This window comes from Cryptomeria japonica, chromosome 3 (genome assembly GCF_030272615.1).
Source record: "Cryptomeria japonica chromosome 3, Sugi_1.0, whole genome shotgun sequence".
NCBI lineage: Eukaryota > Viridiplantae > Streptophyta > Pinopsida > Cupressales > Cupressaceae > Cryptomeria > Cryptomeria japonica.
Window position 1 is genome coordinate 586,935,501 of NC_081407.1, and position 20,903 is coordinate 586,956,403.

Genomic DNA, 20,903 nt, shown 5'->3' on the forward strand with positions numbered 1-20,903 from the left:
GTTCTGCAAGTAATCAGGCAAACACCAAAGAAAATCCTAGCACAAGAAAAGATAATGGATGGAGGAGCTCATAACCTACTTCAGTGATCAACTCTACTCCAGATGAAGGAGGTTCTTTTCGAGGACATCAGCACCAAATGCAATCAAGTTGAGGGTGTCATCCATCCAATTCAGGATAAGGTGTTTGAAGTGTTATGTACCATTCTTGGCAGGAGGATCGAAGTTGAGACGGATGTGGACCTCCAAGAGTTGGAAGAGAGAGTCAAAGTCATCTTTTGCAAAAATGAGAATGTCATCACAAATGAGCAACGGGATCTAATGTTCACTACTATGCTCCTGATTGAGAGGATCAAAGAACTCGAACCTGGATGGGAAGCTGCCCTTCTCACTGCCTTTGATCAGGTTATCCACTTTGAGGAGCGCATGAAGAATATCCCCGAGATTCCTATTGCTGAGATTGAAGGAATTGTGTCCAGATTCGTTGCATATGCTAAGAAAGAACATTGGAAAGGGAATAAGATTCTAGAAGAAAGGTTGTTATAGAATGATGTGGCATCTTAATTATCATTGGTCTATGTTTCCTCGACTTTTGTGCCAATTAAATATTTGGCTATGCATTTAATAATGTTCATCTAAAAAGGGAACTTTTTGTAACAAACCCTAATTAGGGTTTAGGTGTCAAAATCTCAACCATTGATCTTCTTTTGATCTGGGTCGTTCATTGTAATTGAGGATGCTATATATACCCTCACTCATTTTCATTTTGTCATTAGAAATTAGAAGATTAGAGATTAGATATTAAGGAGATAGATAGTTAGAGCTTTTGGAGAGAAGAAAGTTATTTTGTAGCAAGATTGAGTAGTGAAGAAAGAATTTCAAACAATTGTTGTCTATTTTGGCTTTGAGATCAATAAAATATTGAAGTTATGGTGTTTTATTGCAATTCTTGTGGCTATCTTCATGGTTGTTTACTTTCTTGAATCATTCTCAGTCGAAGTAGTATTTAAGTTTGAAGGACTAAGTGTTGTGCTTGATCTTTGGTGAGATTCATGTTCCAAACCACTAGCTTCTTACTGATTGTAAGGACGCCTTGCGTGGTCAACTAGAGATATTTAGATTGCTTGAACCTTCAATCATTATTGAACTATTGATATGTATCTTTATGGTAGCATCTATAATTCTTGATGATTTGAAAACTACTAATCACCTTAGAAGATCGCATCAATTTCAGTGGAGTTGTAATTCTTTGGCAATACTGAAATTGGTAGAATCTTACCAAGTCTAGCCTACATTGAGTCATTCTTAGGATTAGATTAGAATTCATCTCTTGCAAACCCTATCTTTTGATCTTTTTTGAGAACCTGTTAGCTTTAGGAAAATCCTGTTCCTGCAGATCGAAAACGTAAGGCCCCTTGAAGAAACAGCATTTACAACGACCACTGGTGCTTATCCACACATAGAGATCCTACAACGAAGAACCTTGAAGTCACCCTGATTGATCCTTTTTAGCGATATCTTCAGCATTCAGAGGCTTTACTCAAGAGAGGATAAGGTACCCTTGGGTATTTTATTCTGTGTTTGATAGTGTACAAAATACACGTCAACAGGTGGGTATAGCGATGTTTCCCAGTCGTTGTATATCTCCTTGGTTGATCCTAATATATTCTTCCCCTACAATGATCAATCCTTTCTTTCATATCATACTCCATGAATGACATGTCATGACGGGTAGTTGGGTTTAGGGCATCGTATTCAACATGATAATTTGCAGATCCAGTCTTGGTGGAACTTGTTGATCTTCCTCAAATGGATCATCTTCCTCTCTTTGCAAAAATTTAACTCTAAATATTTTAGTTCATCGACTGATTGAAGCCCCACCATAGACTGAGTGACTTACTTCAACACCATTTGGAATAGATCTCCCAACACTCCAATGTTGATTCATTTCTTTCAAAGTCCTCACAATCTCTGCCATAGACTCCCACATGATGGACTGAAATTATCTTGCCAGCTCTCCGTTATCATTCCTAATGACCTCTTGGAGGTAAATCTCCTCCTATCACCCTTGGCCTCTTCCTTTCTCTTTTCACTTCGCGAGTACCTGATTCCCCGATTACTTTTTTGCATAAATCTACACCACACACACCCATAGGCTGCCAGAAAAAAGTGGCTCTAATATCACTATAAGATCCCCTTCCCTAGGATCTATAGTTACACCAAATGCACAGAGAGAAATTATAATATATGACCTGCTGCTGATGTTAGCTTTGTTGGCTACTCAAATAACCCAAGTTTTTTATAAATTGATCAAAACAGATTCAGATCAGTATTCCAAATAATAAATAGATTTAAAATGATTCATTAAACATCAATCTGTGCCAAGGATGCATGAGTAATATTATCCAAACAAAAATTGAATTCAAAAAAACGATATACAATAGAGATCAAACTCAATATGTTGCTTATTCAATTTAATGGAACAATATGCAGCTTATAACGGCTATTATGCAAGAAATTTATATGAGTGTGTGAAATAACAAGCAGTCCTGAGGCGTGAAGCCCTCAGGTATTAGCACCCTAAATGTCCACCAACGGCTACCACCAGATGATTAGGTTAAGCTCAAGAATGACCTTCCAGTTTGCATCAACTCAGATGATGATCAGAGTATGAAACCCTCAGATATTGCCCTTAAATGAAGCTATAAATACTATGATTTTACCGGACGCTGGGTGTATGAAGGACCTTTAATTGCTTCTCAAAAACTTGAACAATTTTGTGGCCTAAATATACTAGCTACCTAACCTTCTAACAATGTCTCCAACTGGTGTTGATTGGGCCTGTCATTTGAGTACTTGGGTGCAGATGTGAACGCTCAACAGGCACCCTATTGATCTGCAATCAGATTGCCATGCCAAAACCCTCCACTCTACAATGGCATTCACCTGGTGATAAACCCTAGGGCTAAAATGCAACTTTTCAATTTCTCAAAGCTAATTTGATTTAGGGCATGACAGGGAGGCTGGGGTGGCCTTGGATTGCCCTTTGCTTTTCCCCTAGCTTCAGCTGGTGTCAAGTCACTTTGCCATGCCATTTGTCTCTAAGAGGAGTATGTTTTGGGCCATTAAGCATGATTTCCTTGAGCCAGGTGTTCACAAAGCGAATGATCATGGGTATGATATAGATGCTGCACATGGTCCATTTTAAGTTTCTGGTGATCAGTTTGTTTTATGTCTTTTGAGTTTTTGGAACTGGGATTTTTTTTTGTTGCAGTTTTTCATCTTAGCACTTTTCTTTCATTACATTGTTTATATCAGGACGCTTGTCTCTTTTCCAATGTCAATTTATTCTGTTCATTTGTGTGTTATTTTTATAGATTTCATGAGTAATCTGATATTTGCATGGGAGTGGGCCCCTATTGACTCCAAAATTTAATAATTAGAAAAGAACATATCTAGCCATACTTTTGGAGTTATTTTGCAAAGCTAAAAGAAAACACTGTTTTAATGACACCAAAAATAATGTGCTTCCTGACTAAAAAGAGACAAATATAAGGAAAGACAGACCTGTAAAGTTTTGCCAACACCCATTTCATCTGCTATAAGGCACCTCCCACCTCTCCGTAACCCAAACCTCACCCCATCCATTTGAAATGGCAAAAGTTCTTTCTTCAATTTTTTCGGTAAGGATGCGAGAAGCTTCTTGACCTCATCATCAGATAAATGAATTGATAAGGCCGGGTGCCATTCATTGTTTAAAGATGAATTGGAAAATTGACGAATCACAGCAAGAGTGGTCCAAGGAATCTGTTGTAATTGGATGGACGTTAATCTTCTAAGAGCTTTCTCCACAATCTCATAGTCCTTCAATGAATATATAGATTTGCTTCCACCATCTTCAGATTCAGCAGAGTGAATGCAATGTATCTGATTAAGCATTTTAATCAGATTAGGAGAAAATGACAGTAATGAAAATAAGAGTCCTCTACAGCCAAACAGAAATAAATTAATAAGTAGAATTGCAAAAAATGAACATGATGAATTAATATTAGCAAATATAGACTGCATTGAAACTCTGCTGATTGAAAATCCATGAATACTGAGTCATACTCGCCCATAATATTAGTGTTACCTGATTACAACTATAGACGGTAGATAAAGAGAATGATGGCAGAAGACCTGTTCCAGGAATAATAACATGCCACAAATTTCTCCAATGATTTTATGTTCCGGATGAGAATTGCATGAATTCTACTCCCATGCGTTGGCGAAGCACAGGTCCCATACTTTAGAAAGCTTCTCCCTAGATAAAAATGACTTCTATTTTTTCTAGAAGCACTACTTTAATTTTGCATCTAGTTATCTATCTTGTCATCTAAGATTCTAAACATTTCAGCTTTATTATCTCCAACAATTAGTGTACAGTTTCAGTGCACTCTAGATCATTGGGTCAAGCATCTTTCATGGTAAATAAAACATATATACTGAACAGAAGGAAAAGAGTAAAAGGTAATGCAGATAGCAAGGGCTTTCAAGCAGCTGAAAGGTCACTGGCACAATGCCAAGCTGATGTGGGTTATTCAGGTCCTATCCAATCTTTTCCTCTTTATATTAAAGATGTTTCCACAGATTTCTAGAATATGAAGCACCGCATATCAAGACAATTTTCATTCCACAGAACAAGATCAAGTTGACCTTCAAATCAGCCAAAGATGGGTTGGAACCCAAACTAAAAGTGAGGCCTAATGTGTCAATGCTTTTGTGGCAAAACATTTCTAGCGGATATGGACAGATCAATTCAGACCAGGTTTAAAGAGCACTTAGCTGGCATTCGCAACAATGAAGTAGAAAAGTAAGCACTAATGGAACACTCAAATGCGATAAAACACCATATAAGATATTTGCACTGACGAGGCAAAAGCTATTGAAACCCCCAAGAGGGGTGCTACCCCCAAACCCCCATTGGGGTCTCAAGTCTCAACTTCAAGACTCCCACTAGTTATTAGGAACTCTTATCATGTAAGAAACTTGATTACAATAAAGGAGTCACAAGGAATCGGGATCTATTGGAAATCTCTTCAGATGAGATAGCCTATACAATACATGGCTAGTGGAAGTGGCATATATACATACAAACGTATGTATGTATGTATGTATGTATGTATGTATGTATGTACGTACATACATACATACATACATACATACATATATATAGATATATGTATATATGTATATATATATATACATATATACATACATATATATGTATGTATGTATGTATGTATACATACATACATAGATACATACAAATATATGTGTGTGCACACACACACACATATATATACAAGCATACATATATACATATACATATGTATGTATGTATGTATGTATGCATGCATGCATGAATACATACATACATACATACCCGTACCAGCACCCATTCCAATCGCAATAACTTAGGGCCATAAATTAACTTTAAGCTTTGTGAGTAAGGGCTAGTTTATAACATAACTAAACTCAAATGAGCTTAATTAATGCTCTAATATGGTAGAATCTCATGTAATGTAAAGGGTTACCCATATAAAAAAAAGCTCTTTTGTACATCTTAACACACATCTCATCCTAATGATAGATTATATATCATTATATTGTGATCTAAAACAACAATGCTTTTTAAATTTTCACACAGACCTTTTCCAAAAGCCTTAGTTTTACATTATGGACTGTGGAATCCTTAAATTGCTAAATCCCTCCTTAACATTTCAATAAGTAAAGATTGTCAAAATGTATTTCACTGCACTGCTGCTCAACACAATTGGGCCAAAGAGCAGATGTTACACAACTTTGTAGCATGAAAAGACTCCATCTCACCATTCCACCATCTGTGACAAATTTCAGACCTAGGCCACCAACAGCCACAACAATATTTTGCATCCTTCTATGAAATGGTTTTCCTCTAATGTGCATAACATATGGTCATATGCAGGATGAGTAGATGACTTTATGTTTTCTCAAGCTGTGAAATATGTTTCAAAATGACATTTCAGGCACTATAAAACATCTCTTACCATAAATGTTAAAGATAAATCAAAATAGTTTGTACTGTAATAGCGTTACTTTGAATCTTGATTGAATCTTGGCAAACCAAAAATATATATCAAATTAAATTACTCAAGATTTAATCAGAAAAAAAGCTCAGATTTTCCATCCAAAGCAGGGGCAAACAATTTTCGTTTTTTTTTAAAACCAAAGCTAGGTCTAGGAATGGTAGATCCCAATGGGATCAAGGGCATGCATCCCCTTCCAGCAAACCAAATTAAGGCCTACGAGACCATAAAGACCTTTATGTAACATTCTCTTTAAAAAAAATCTTATTCTGCACAAGTTCACCAAACCCTAGCCTAGGAAGATGGTGCTCCAACAACAACTCAAACCTTAGGTGATGGCACTCAAGTACTAGATGAAACCCTAGGATTTTCCAATGAATTTTCACCAGTAACCCTAACTCTCAGTGGCCAAATCTGTACTCAATTTTGTGGCACTGCATTTGTCTTCAATTTCACCCTCAAATCTATCCTCCAACTGGCAAGGTGACTGGAGTTTATAGCAGTCATCTCCCCTCAAAATTTGGCACACTTTCCACCTAGACACATTCCAAAATTGCCTCAAAATTGATGCCTTTCACTGCTGACTAAGTTACTAATCCTACTACGGGTGCAAGTTTGGGTTCACGGGGCAAAGTTTTAAAACTCGGACTCGCCACGGACTCGGCAAACCAAAAAATTGGACTTGGACTCGGACTCGTGAAAGACTCGCAAAAGACTTGGCAAAAAAAAATCCGTAGTTTTACAAAAAAACATAAAGAAATTAATGCATTTAGAGAAAATAAGAGCCATAATTGAAACATTACACATGTCATATGATCTCCAAACACTGAATATTTGAAATTTCATCATTCATACTCATAGTTTCAAACTTTAAAATGTACAATAGAAGCATAAGTTTATAAATGTTTACAAAATTACATATAATGATAGGTCTAGATCTTGGGGGAGAGAGGAGAGACTAAGATAGAGAGTGGTAGAGAGAGAGGATAGAAGAAGAGTGATAGGGAGATAGATAGGTCTAAAATTCGAGGCAGATAAAGTGAGTGAGATAGAGAGGGAGAGAGAATGCTAATAGGAGCCTACTGATTACTGAAATTTGACTGTCTGAAAATTTAAAAGATCTTCTAAAACCTAGAATTTGCATTATAATTCCTAGAGATCTGAAACCACTCTCAAACATCCTGCCAATATATACATGAAACATAACTTAAAGTATAAGAAAGGAAAAAGACATATTGAAATGCCACTTATACTTAAATGTTATATTACATGTACATGTTCTGATGAAGGGAATGAGACTGACTCGAAAAAAAAGATTTAGATAATTTTTTGACTTGTTTTTTGGGTTGCACGAGTCTAGTCAAAAGACTCGCCACGACTCGCCTCGTGAGTCCATGGCGAGACGACTCGTGGCGCCACTGGACATGCGAGTCCGTGGCGAGTCCACGAGTCTTAAAACTATGTTCATGGGTTCGATCAAATTTTTTTGGGGGGTTTGGTTCATTTTGGGTTTGTCTATAAAAAAACAATGAAAATAAAAATAAAAAATATAGCATATTTTTATATAATAATATCTATAGTTTATGCAATAGAATATAAAATTCATATATGATATAAATAATAATAAAACTATAAAGAAATTTAATATTAATAATTAATAAAGAATATATCAATATATATTATTAATTTTAAAAAATTAATTAACATATAATAAAAATTTTGGTTATTAATATTAATACTGATAACTTATTTAAATTATTTACAGAAAATTATGAGGCTTTTTTATGTTTGAAGGTAGAATTTAGGTTTAGGCTTTTCTTTTTATTTTCATTTTATTTTATTTTTATTTTTTAAAAAGAATTTTAATTAGAAGTAAAACTATGAGTTTATATTAAAATTATTTTATTATTATAATTATTTTTAGTTAGATTAACAAATTTAGTTGTATGTGTAATTTTAATTATTATGTTATTAAGATTAGGGTTATAAGTTATATTGCATAAATATAATAACAATAATATAATTTAAAAAAAAAAAAAATTTGTTATTTGAAAAGAGTAAATAATATTATTAGTTAGGAGGGTTGATCCTCCTTGGAACCCGAGAGCAAGAGTGTCCTGGGCAGCTTTGGAGGAAGGTTGGGTGAAAGTTAATTTTGATGGAGCCTCAAAGGGCAACCCTGGGATAAGCAAGGTTGGGTGTGTTGCTCAAGATCATGGTAGAAAGGCGCTTTGTGAAAAGAGTGAGTACTGGAAGTGACTACGAACAACAATGTAGAATTTTGCACACCATTGTTGGGATTGATCTATGGAATAGAATTAAAAGTAATAGATTGCATCTCAAAGGAGACTCTCTTCTAATAGTTAATACAAATAGACAAAAGATGACTCCTAACTAGAAACTTTGAAAATGGGTAGGCACGATATGGGAGGCAATTCGATATTTTGATGAATTTAAGATTTCTCATGTCTACTCTGAGGGGAATGAGTTGGCCCATTCTCTAGCCAACTCGGCATTAAGATAATCATATTTGATGACTTAGCAAGGAGGACGAGGTAACCTTAATACAAACGCAAAAAACTAGCATATTTATCATCTGAGAAAGTTGGCGGGTTTGAGGTAATGGAGGAGTTTTGGAGTTTTGGTATTGATTGTACGATCATTGGTTTTCGAGAAACATGTGAAGAGGCTCACATCACAGATGTGAAAGCTTTTAGATGGATCTCAAGGGCAAGAAAGGATGTCATATTGCTAGAGTTTGTTGGCAAGTAGAAAGCGACAACAATAGATACAACGCTCAAACTTGTTAGCAAGAAGTGCCAAATGTCCTTCATTCGAGAGGTGAGCGATAAGAGGTTGAAGTGCATTTTCAAAAAAAACCATGGCCTCACTATACATGTTCTAAAGGTGATTTCGGGAGATGATTTCCTAAAATCAGACCATTGATAAAGAGTAAATACAGATGCAGTGGCCACGTTCCTGGCACAGTCTTGGATGTTGGTGAAATGAAGGCCACAACGAGGGTGTTGTACAGGAGGTTAATTTGGAACTATTACTTGGGAGAATTAGAAGATGTAATACAGATGTAGTGGCCATGTTCCTGGCACAGTTTTGGATGTTGGTGAGATGAAGGCCACAACGAGAGTGATGTACAGGAGGTTAATTTGGAACTGTTATTTGGGAGAAATAGATGTGATGGAAAATGTTGATTTTGATTTGAGAGTTACAAACTATTACGTGGTTAGGTGTCTTGGTAGGGAAGTTGAAAAATACTCATTAATTCACTCCCTTCAGCCTTCCCTCCTACCTATAAGGAAGAAGGTTGTGGAAAGGAGTGTACTGTTATTGAAACAAATGTTGAATTTGGTGTTGGAAGGTAGAATTGGTTGCTTGCAAAATTACCAAAAAGAGGAAGGGTTGATGGGACTTGAAGACGAGGAAGAGGAGTTTGGGGTGGACAGAATTGAAGAAGACCCAAAGTTTGGGAATGCAGACAAGGAGATGACAATTGAGGAGGACCATGCTCAATGTCGCCCTGAATGCGCAATGAAAGCTTGGATGGAGGCAAAGAAGGGAGGACGGTCTGGTGTCTAATTTCTGGAGTCCCAGCATAACTAGTATTGGTATGCAAGGTTCAAAGATAGTGTCTAAGTTTATAGTCACTGTTGTATACTTACAATTTATCTCCATTGTCACTTGTTAATGTGTTGGCTAATTCTTATGCTAGGTGTCACGGTAGTTTTTAGTTCGGCTAGGCCTAGCTTCAACCTAGGGCTGGGGTTGATATGAAATCTTATATGTAAAAGTACTTTATTATCAATACAATGGGTGCAGCCCCTATGCTCCCATTTAATGATCAAAAAAAATTAAAAACTTAAATATTGATGATAAATATTTATTAAATAAAAAATTTTGCTCTAATAATCAATAATAAAAACCTAAATATTGATCAATTATAATTATAATCCTTCACGTCAATGATCCTATTGTGCCCTCTTCTTTTCCCTCTCTTCACCTTTCTTCCCTCATAAATTGAGGTTGCCACCTCAACCAATTAGGACTAGCCACCTCCAAAAGAGAAACCAGGAATCAAAATCAACATCTATTTACTTCCTTTTCGGCACGATTTTTTCAAGTGCAGTGTGTTCTTAATAAATATGTCATTTTGTTTGTCTCAAAGTTTCTAACAATTTATAGAGGGAAAACAGGGATACGTTGCTGCAACAAAGAAAATATTTTGGAAATTAGCCACAAGTGTGTCTTGGTTCATCCTAGATGAACCCACACTGGTTTTGAGGGCCCTGTTGGTGTGAAATTTTGTGATGTTCTGGCCTAAATGTTGCGGTGGTGAGAATTCTTGCTAGGCGTGTACCCAAGGTTGGGACCCACCCACGATTGGGCAAACACATGTCCAAGAAGGGGCTGGCTTGCGCTGGCACTATGGTGGGAAGAAAAACCCCACTCTTAACACCATTGGGCACCATTCACCACCAGTCTAGGCTTTTGGCGTAGTGGTTGCTTGCCTTGGTATTAAATCCGAGGTCTCGAGGTCGAGCCCTATGAAGTCTGGTGGGTTGTGATGTTTCGGCCTAAATGTTGCGGTGGTGTAGATTCCCGTTGGGCGTGTACCCAGGGCTAGGACCCACCCACGATCAAGCAGCCACGTGTCCACGAGGGGGTTGGCCTGCACTAGCACTCTAGTGAGACAGAAAATCCCATTCTTAACACCACTAAGCACCATTCACCACCAGTCTAAACCCATGAAAGCTCTTTACAATCAATTGTCGAACCTTCCTCGATACATCATCATTATAGGGTGCTACAGGAGCTGTTATTCTTGTGATCTCACTAAGACAAGAGATAATTGCAAGTCTTACATCTTCATGAGGATGTTCTAAAAACCTGTGTTGGACCAAAGTGAGCATTAATGGCTTCAAAGCCTTATTCACAAGCCTCGAATCTGATTGGTCTACCTTACACAAATGAGTCTAATTACTCCAACTTAGAGAGAAAATCAACATGAAAATTCATAAAATCCAATTCTAATCCAATTATAAGGAGCCAATTTCTCACTTCCTCTTCTTTTTGCAAGTCCCTTCGTTGAACACAATTAAATGTATCATTGAATTCTTTTGAGAAGGGACCAATTCTCTGATTTTCTCTTGGCTTCATAGTTTTTCTCTAAGTTAAACTTGCTTTCCAATCTAGAAATCACCAAATCTGATGCACACTTCAATGTTCAGCTCCACAGGCTGGCAGGTTCACCAGCTCTGATACCACTGTAATAGAACAACCTAGTTGATACCAATTTTTTGTGAAATGGTTTGCTAGTTTGAATGTCAATGTATCAGTTTGGCAGGTTGATTAGTTTCAGGATTCATGCACCATCAAAGAGAAGTCCAAACAACTTAAAGAACATTCAGCATGAAATAAGATTGAACACTGCTGTATCAACTATGAAATCATCAACATTGTAAATATGATTTACTGCTGATGCATTTTTTGATTTCAGTTTTTGATTCAATGGTTTACTGCTGATGCATTTTCTGATTTCAGTTTTTGATTCAATTGCTCATACAAAATGCTGATTACAAACTTGAGGAAGAACGTATTCACATTCATTCATTGATACTTGTAAAGGATTAAACAACACCGAACAATGTTAATGAATACCTGGGAAAAAACAAGTAATTACAATCATTCAGACCTGATGCAGCAGTTCTGGAAAGTAAGAGAGTCATCAGCTTGCTGAATCAGTCTTCCAAGGTTCATTTGCAAGGTCACAAGAGAAGCATTTAGGTCATTAAGCCTTCACATACCAAACTGTTGTGCAAATCGCACACCCATAGCAGTCTTGCACAGGGACCCCCCGGTTTGTGCCTTTTTGTCTTTGCGGAAGAGGAAGGGGATATGAAGGGTCAAGTGCCGCTAAACCAAATTCGGCCTCTAGGGGCTGCTGTGACGTATTCACACATCGCCCCATAAGTGGGACCCCTGCTTTTCGCTTTCTAGGATTTGTTTTTCTAGTTTTTTTTAAGGTTTTGTCTGTTAGCCTTTGCATGATGAGTGCTGTCAGGGGAGTCGTTGGGATGGCAGGCTCTGCTTGAGCCAGGGTGAGTCAATAGGGCCCCAGAATTAGGGTTTCTTTGAGAGTCTTCCTTAGGGCCTGGTTTTGCTCTTGTTGCTCATTGTGTCTTGCTTGGTGAGTGAATATCATCCTTGAAGGTCTGGGTTAGGTCAAGTTGGTGAGTGATGGAGTCTGGAATGTCATCTTGATCTTCAAATGCCCTGAAATTTGGCTAAGTCTGGAATGTCTTGATCCTGAAATTTGACTAAGTCTGGAAAACTGAGGAATCCTCCAAAAACTAGAATTTGCAATATAACTCCTGGAAGTCCGAAACCACTCTCAAACATCCTGAAAGTATATATGGAATATAACTTGAAGTATAAATGTTATATTCCATAAAATGATCCTTCGGCGAGATCTTGACAAACTCGCCCAAGTGCCCAAGCTCGCACTTCTTGAGGAAAAAGTTTTAAATCGCCAAAATGCCCAAAGGGGCGAATTTCGGACCCTGGGGCTAAAATGTGAAAAGGTTCAAAAGTTGCCAAAAGCCCCCAGAGGTCCGAATTTCACTTAAGTCCTCCAATTTCGGAACCTGGGGCCAAATTCAAAACTTCCCAAAAGGTACTTTAGGTCCGAAAATGCTTGGAAAGTTGCAAAAAGCCCCCAGAGGTCCGAATTTCACTTAAGTCCTCCAATTTCGGACCCTGGGGCCAAATTCAAAATTTCCCAAAAGGTGCTTTAAGTCCGAAAATGCTTGGAAAGTTGCAAAAAGCCCCCAGAGGTCCGAATTTCACTTAAGTCCTCCAATTTCAGACCCTGGGGCCAAATTCAAAATTTCCCAAAAGGTGGTCTAGGTCCGAAAATGCCTCCAGTTCACTAAAACGCTTAAAACTTAGAAATTCACCAAAAGGCATTAAAGGTCCGGAAACTCCACAATGGGCAAAAATTGCGAAAACTCCAAATTGGCGAAAACGATGAATGGTCCGAAGTTTACTTAAAAATCCGCAAAAAGCGTCAAAGGTCTGAAATGCTTTATTTTGGCGAAAACTCCAAACGATCCGAAATTCGCCATAGAGCCCAAAGTCGCAACACGTATAAGGCAAATACAAGGGATTCGAGATTGGCAAAGTCTCCCATTTATCCGAAAATCGCAGTGCAGTAAGTGCATTAGGCATCAAAACGTGAAAAAACGCGGAGTTCATAATTTAGAAGATGGAGACGTGAAGTTTAAAGTCTGCAAACCCCCCTCCCCCATTCTCCGAAATTCAGCAAAAAAGGCATGAGTGTTAGGATTTTAAAATTTGCAGAGGCTCTTCAAGCCTCTAGAATCGCGCTTAAGAAGTTTTCAAAACACCATAAACCCATTCAAAACGCCCAAGACTCCAAAGGTAAAATCACGCAAAAGTAAATCACCTAAACACTATCAAGACCAAGGATCAGATTTCACATTCGAAGAGAAAGGAGAAGCATTTTCAAGATACATCTCACAAAGAGCTTCTCAAGCCAGACGTCATAATTAAATTTAATGTTTGTTAAATTAAATTATTTAATTTTTTAAATTGATTTATTAAAATGAAATTGATTGTTCGCAGGTCGCGAGACGTCATTGGAGAACTGGGAGAAAAACCTGAAACACAAATCGAAGAAGGATCGCAATCAAGGCCAGGCGCTGAAGGCTGAAAAAGAAAAAGATGTGGGAACGTGTTGCAGGAGCGCGAGAGCAACCAAACATTGGGAACCATGCCGCTAAACAAAGATGAAGTCCACCACCAGGACCAAAGACCAAAGAACACTCTCAATGCTGCAAAGTTTATGCCTTCTTGAGAAAAAGCACACAGCTGGATTTAAGTCCAGAAATTCAGTTTTAAAATTGAAACTGCTTTATTGTAAACTGCCTATGGGTCTCGCACAAGATATTTTTGTGGATAACTATTCCCAACCACCAAGAAGATTGGATAGACCTGAATTAAAGCCAAATAGTGGTAGGTAGTTGAGATAGTTGCTGGTTGGATAACTGAGAATTAATTCGGCATGGGTTAAAGCTGCCAACTTCTGGAAGGCAGATCAGGACCCTTGGATGTAGTCCATCCTAGCCTTCGATTCAAAATTGTAATATCTATAAAAGGCAGAGGCCTTTCTTTTGTAAAGGGTTAGATGGTTAGATAGTTAGAGATTGTTAAATAGTTAGACTCTGGTGAGAGAGTTAGATTTTGGAGTTAGAATAGGTTAGATTTTAAGCAGTATCATAGAGATGCTACAGAAATTGTTGTAATAGGCAGCTGAAATCGATATATAAACATTGATTTGGTGTTTATTGTCTTGTTTTCATCCTGTTTGCATGGTTTCTCACAACATTTTAGATAGATCTTTCTATTTTGGGTGTGCAAGTATTTGATAGATTCAGGCTCATACCATTGAGGATATACTGATTGTGTATCCTTTTGTATGGTTAACCTGAGCCTTTAATTGTGCTTAGTTCAATTGCAAGTGTCCGTCTGAGCTGCGCCAGAATTGGGTGCTTAGCCGTGCGTCTCCAGTCTGAAAATCTTCCAAGTCCCTTTGAAGATTGCACCGTTCCTGCAAGGTTGTGAGCTATTCTAGCCAAGCAGGAATTGGTTATGTTGAATCTGTCTACCCGCATACCCGTGTTGTTAGTTTTAGATCTCCTAACCCTTTCCTTTTGCTTTTTATTGCGTAATTCGAGAATCACAGCAGACCAATTTGTTGCAAATCGTAAGTCCCCTTGTGTTTCCAGCAAAAACACATCAAACCATTGAGTAGTCCCACAATCAAGACCTGACAAGAGAAACCTTGAGGTTGTCCCCTTTGATCAAATATAAAAAAATAGCATTAGGGGACTTCCTTATCTCAAGAGAGGATAGGATACTCAACTGGTTATTCTATTCTGCGTTGGCCATATGGAGTTTGCAACAATGCGATTTCAGACACGTCAACACAAACCCAACACTCCAAGAATGCTCAGATCAATTCTTCTTCACTCCAAGTGTCTGAAATCACCATCCACAGGTCTGAAATACACTCAGAACTTCCAGCAAGTGCAAGCTTATTAGCAGCAGATTCGTCTTTTTTGGAAATTTGTCTTTTTTTAAAATCACTCCCAACCACCACGATTTCTCTCTAATTTGTTTGTCTTCTTTTGAGACCTGCCTTTGGTATTTGTCTTATCCTAATTTTGTCTTATCTAGTTTTAATAAAGTTGTGATTCTCTTTTTAAACCTTTGCCTTTCGTTTGTCTTTTTTCCCTATTTGTGTCACTTTCTGAAACTTGGTCTTTTCTCGGGTTTATCGCATATGCAAACATAGACATCCAAAATACTTCCTTCCATCAAGTTTGAACTGTTACTTATCCTTTTTGATGCCATGTCCTGCTTCCAATTTACCTTTTTTTCCCAGCATCTACACACATAATGCTCTACGTCAGCTACAGCAATCCTTTAAGCCACATCCTGCTAGAAATCTTTCCAAATATCACTTGAATTCTTTATCGTATTCATGAGAAAAGGAACAATATGGAGTGATGTGATTACAATTTCCCTTAGATGAATCGCACCAAATAAAAAAAAATTAGTGGCCCGGTTCCTTCTTAAAGAATTTCCTTTGTCTTTAGCGCCAACAATATTTAGAAAAATCTTCAATCCATTATAAATCTGATTTTTGAAAATAGGGGACATATTGGAAAATAAAACTCAACCAAACTCTAAATTAATCAATAACAAACTCAGATAACAAATTTCTCAATTTATTTATCTATCCACACCGATTCAGACTGGTAATAAGTCTTTCCCTCAATCCAAACCAATACTTAAATTTGACAAACTAGGAAATCTCTTTGAGAACAAGTTCACCATGAACGAGGGTTTTCATCCTCGCTACAACCTTCAGCACTTTGTCAAACCCTGAGTGGAATCACTCCAAGAAGCATGAGGGTTTCCGTCCTTAGCTCCAAACCTTTGGGGTTTCTATCCCGCCAACTTAGTTTGGCCTAAAGCCCAAACCAAAAATTTCCGCAAAGAAAAAACAAATCCTCAATCTTCTATATTCTTCTCCATCCGCAAATGAGACCCCTTGCCTCTTTTATAAGATGCCCAAGAAACTTCTGGAAAATGATTAATTAAAATCACTTTATTATTTAATTTATTCTTATGACTCCCAAAAGTGACTTTATTTTAAAATATTAAATAATTTAAATAATTAATTTAAAGTAGTCTTTAAATTACCCTTTTGGACAACTTAGAAATTAATTAATTATTTTCACCGGAAAATGGGGACATTACATTTTTATGAACGCTCAATTCAGAATAAAATACCCAGAGATATCCTATTCTCTCTTTATCAAAATGTTCCATGTCCTTGTTATCACTAGAACCTGCACCTCTATTTGCTAAGCTATCAACTCAGTAGACTTGTAACACATGGGAACACTCCTAGGCCTGTGGGTTGCCTAAAACTTGGAGTGAGCCTCCAGAAAAAGTTGGTTCTTAGCTGGTTATCACCTAATTAATCTACCCTAATGACTTGGCTGAGAAAAGAGAAGAAGGAGAACATAAAAATGAACCTACTGCTTAAGGTGATGCACCAAAATGATAATTTGAGATTCACAACAAATAACACACAATAAAGCCAGCAATGAAAGGTTCTCCTACACAACCCAATAATTATAATCTTTGCATCAACAATTCATAAGAAGGTTAAAAATTACAGTGTCAAGAGGAAAAAACACACTTTCTCACAACCTAAGACTGCTATTTCACACACAAAGCTTATAACCTGCAAATAATTATACTTCTGCATAAGATCCCCACATAAAAATACAGTTTCAAGGACAAAGAATGTCACATAAAAACCTGTACTAACATCAAGGACACAATACCAGAAAAAAATGGGAAGGTATGAACTGATTATTACTGAAAAAAGGTGTTACAATGCTGTCAAACTCTCTGAAACTGAGTTACAAACTCCTTCCTTTCTGCAAAGAGAACTCTAAAAATTATAATCTGCAAGAAGCAAAAGGTAAGAACCTTTGAAATAATGAAGTCCTGCAGTATATATGCTTTTAAAAAAGTTAGATAATGAATAAGATATCCCCACTTCTTTTTGGGTCGAGCAAGCTCAAAAAGCCTATTTTTTAGGGGTCTAAACATGTCTAGAAGGGGATGGGCTTGAGTCAAAAGTCAAGCCTCATCAACCCTTACCCTAGAAGCTCTTAATTATGCATTTATGACCCCTAAAATATCCCTGAAAAGGCCTGCAAGCCTTATTAATGCAAAAAAAAACCTTTTGACTTTCTCAATTAAATAAAATAAATATCTCATAAAGTGATTTAAAATTTATCATTTATTTAAACATTTGTTTTATTTTATGTTTACATTTAAAGTCAAAATACTATAAATGTAATGAGAAAACAATCCTAAACAGTTGAACTGTGCGATCACAAAGACGACTACAAGGTTCCCAAATTCATACAGATAGTCTCAGTTGGTTTGTTGTGATTTGTTGGTAATCTCAAGGGGGACTTACATAATTGTTCGATGATCTAATCAATCTAAAGATTCTGCCGATTCCTAACTTTCTTTTTATTCTTTTCTTTTTTTAAATAATTTTGCAGTATTGATCCTACTTCTATCAAGACTTGGAAAAAAGGGCAAAAGGATGAGGATTTAGGAAGATAGTCCTAATCCTATGAACTCTAGAGACAAAAATTGCAAAATTGGAATTTAAAACAATCCTTTAAACCAATAGAAGTTAAGTTTTCAATTCCTAGTTCAAGCTAACTTTAAAAAATAATTGAAAAACATCCAATTATGAAAAGTATGAACACGTTAACTCCACATTAAGCAATCCTATCAAATCCTTCATTCAATCTATCAACTTGGAAATTAAATTTGTTCTATTGAGAGCCAAGAAACCATGCTAACTTGCAAAAGTAGGCAAAAATTCACGAACATTTTGAACAATGAATTATGTCTATTACTTAAGAAATATCACTACAACGATTTCTTCGAAATCTCCCCCCTTACAAATGAGAGGAGGACGGTTTATATAGCCACCCCATTACAAAGCAATGGCTCAGATTGATTTAAGATCAACGGCCAAGATTAAAACATCAAATTCTAATTAAGGCAAGCTAACATAGTTATCCAAAATGGACAAATGAGAAATAAACAACTAATAAATCCATCTTTCTTCTAGAAGCGAGTGTCCCTTATCCTTTTCCTTGGCAGCGAATTCAATTAACCTAGTCACTATGGGGTCGACCTCTTCCATTGGGACACTTGGCCAAATATCAATCTTGTATTCCATCATGTCCATCTCATCTTGACATGTGGCAAAAGTGGTTATCCAATCCATTTCCAGTTTTCGAAAAACATCCTCGATGGACATTAATGAAAATGCCTTGCTGAAATGTTGCTTTTGGATTGGATTTGCGGAAGTGAAAAAGTTGTTTTGAATTTTTGCCTTCAAGTTCTCTACATCCAAGTCCTTGTTTCAGACTATTTCCTCCTGAAGCACATCGGAAACTATGATGAAGACCTTGTCTTGGACAACTTTGATTATTTCTTCTATTCTGGCACCATCAATTTTCATCCTCTCCAAGACCTCTCCTCTTGCCAGCAAGGCGTGATACCATGTGCTGAAGTCATATGATGTTTCGGCATCAATTACATTTCCATTGACCAAGTCATGTTCAAGAATTCCTTTCAGCACCTTCAAACATGGAATTGTCTTTTCTTGGACAATTTGAAAATCTTCCCGAAATTTAGCTATGTTCTAGATTCTATATATGAATAGGGAGATCCGACCATAGACCTATGCCAATCCCTCCACGATTTTCATGGGGCTTTGTTTGCAACTTTTATAATACATTCCTTGGCTTCTTCAGCTGCCATCTTCATTCCTTCAAAATTCTCAATTGATTCTTGCGGGAGAACCAAAGGTGGAGCGACTGTTGCCTCTTCTCTCCTAATAAGATTTACCAAATGTTGGATTTAATCCTTCAATTGTTCATTCTCCACTTTGAGTTTGTTCTTTTTTTCTTCTTCTTTCCTTAGCCTTTCCTTAATGGCATTGATTGAGTCATCTAACTCCTAGATTTCTTGTTCTTTTGTAGCATGAGCTATGTCCACAATCCTTAGTTCATAATCTTTAAGGTGACATCCTCTTTTGTTTTGCCAACTTTTGGAATGGCCACCTGTATTGAACGAGATCATGTACCATCCTTATCGATTAAGGAATATTTCTTTGCTTTCTTCTTTTCCACGGGCCGGTTGAGTCTGGCTAAGAATTCTGCTAAATCATCCACTGGTTTGACTTCTACAATAGCTTTCTTTTTCATTCTTGCTACTAACCAATCTAGTAATGTTGGTTGTTCAATGCCATCATCCTCTTCATTCACCTGATTTCCTTCACTTCCTTCAATTCCCCTAAGTACGGAAATCATTCCCTCTTGAAAACCCTCTTCCAAGATATCAACTTCAATATTCTCCAATTCCTCATCCATTACTGTTACTATATTATCATGGCCATTAAGAACAATTTGCTGCTGAATTGGTTCTTCATTTGGTTTTTCATTTGGTTCTTCACAAATCGGGGAATGGATTTCCATCTCAATTTGTAAATCGTTTGCAACTAGAGCTTTATTCCTATTTGTGGATGAGCCAACTCCTTCAACTAAAGAAGTGTTGGTAGAGGAGATGAATTGTTTGCTCTTTGTTTATTACATATAATCTCCTTATCTGAAGTCCTCTTTCTTCTTGGCATTAGTGAACTCTTTGTTGTATCCTTCCTTTTCTTAGAATTTCCACTTTCTAGTTTCTTAGTACCCTGAGTCACTTCATCCTCATCGAAAGAATAGGAATCCATGCTTCCCATTAAATCATTGGTGAAGGCAATATTCTTCTCCTTCAACTTGTAAGTTTGCTGATCCACCCACCACTTAGTGAATTTCAAGACTGGTCTCATTAATGTATCCAATCTGAAAGCTCATGTCAAGACCAATCAATTACAAGAAGAGCTTTATCTTTTTCTTCTTGATACCGTGGTTGGGTGAAATTTCCATCATCCTCCAACTGATCTTGTATTGGGAAAAGTTCGATTGTTCTGATCATGCTTATTGATATTCTGGACCACATTCTCCTTATTTCGTATTCATCAGCTACATTGGCCCAGAAATATTCAAGATCAACTTTGTGTCTATACTTCGTTTTGCTTATCATCCCAATATGGTGATGGGGATCAAAGTTGGACCTCGATCAGTAGAAGGGGAATGCATAACATTGCATTTCCACATCTGCTTTATCAACTACCTATGATGATGGACAGGATTCTAACATCTTTCCAATGAAACAAGGAAAATAATTTCCAGCCTTCTTGCCTCTTTGGATTTTCTCACATGTATCGAGTTGTCTAATGACCTCTAGCAATACCATTTAATTTGTAGGATATCTTTAATGTTTGTATGGGCATCCTATAAATCCTTGGACCCTCAAGTATGTGAATCAAGGGAATGGAATGTACCAAGATCTGCTTATCAAATCTTTGGCCTCTTACGTCAATCGTTGATAAGTGCCTCCTTGAAATATCCTAGTGATGAACATTAGGAATGTATCATTGACTCTTTTGAGATGGGATTTTTCCTGTTCACACAATTGCAGATAGCAATCATATGCATTGAATTGACCATCCTTTTTTCCCACAACAGCTTTGCAAATCAA

The 20,903-nt window shown here is 37.0% G+C and overlaps 1 protein-coding gene across 3 annotated transcripts in view; it reads right to left on the reverse strand.

Annotated features, from left to right (window-relative positions):
• Window positions 1–20,903, reverse strand: part of LOC131042656 (uncharacterized) — a 278,257-nt gene that overhangs the window by 241,750 nt on the left and 15,604 nt on the right. For 2 of the 3 annotated variants that reach the window (XR_009105286.2, XM_057975977.2), the window contains exon 2: window positions 3,565–3,924. The exons of the other annotated variant lie outside the window; for it this stretch is intronic. Coding sequence is in view for 1 of the 2 variants with exons in the window: in XM_057975977.2 (XP_057831960.2) it covers window positions 3,565–3,924 (360 nt within the window). In the remaining variant the exon portion in view is untranslated. The remainder of the gene's footprint in view (window positions 1–3,564; window positions 3,925–20,903) is intronic. 3 annotated transcript variants of the gene reach the window in all.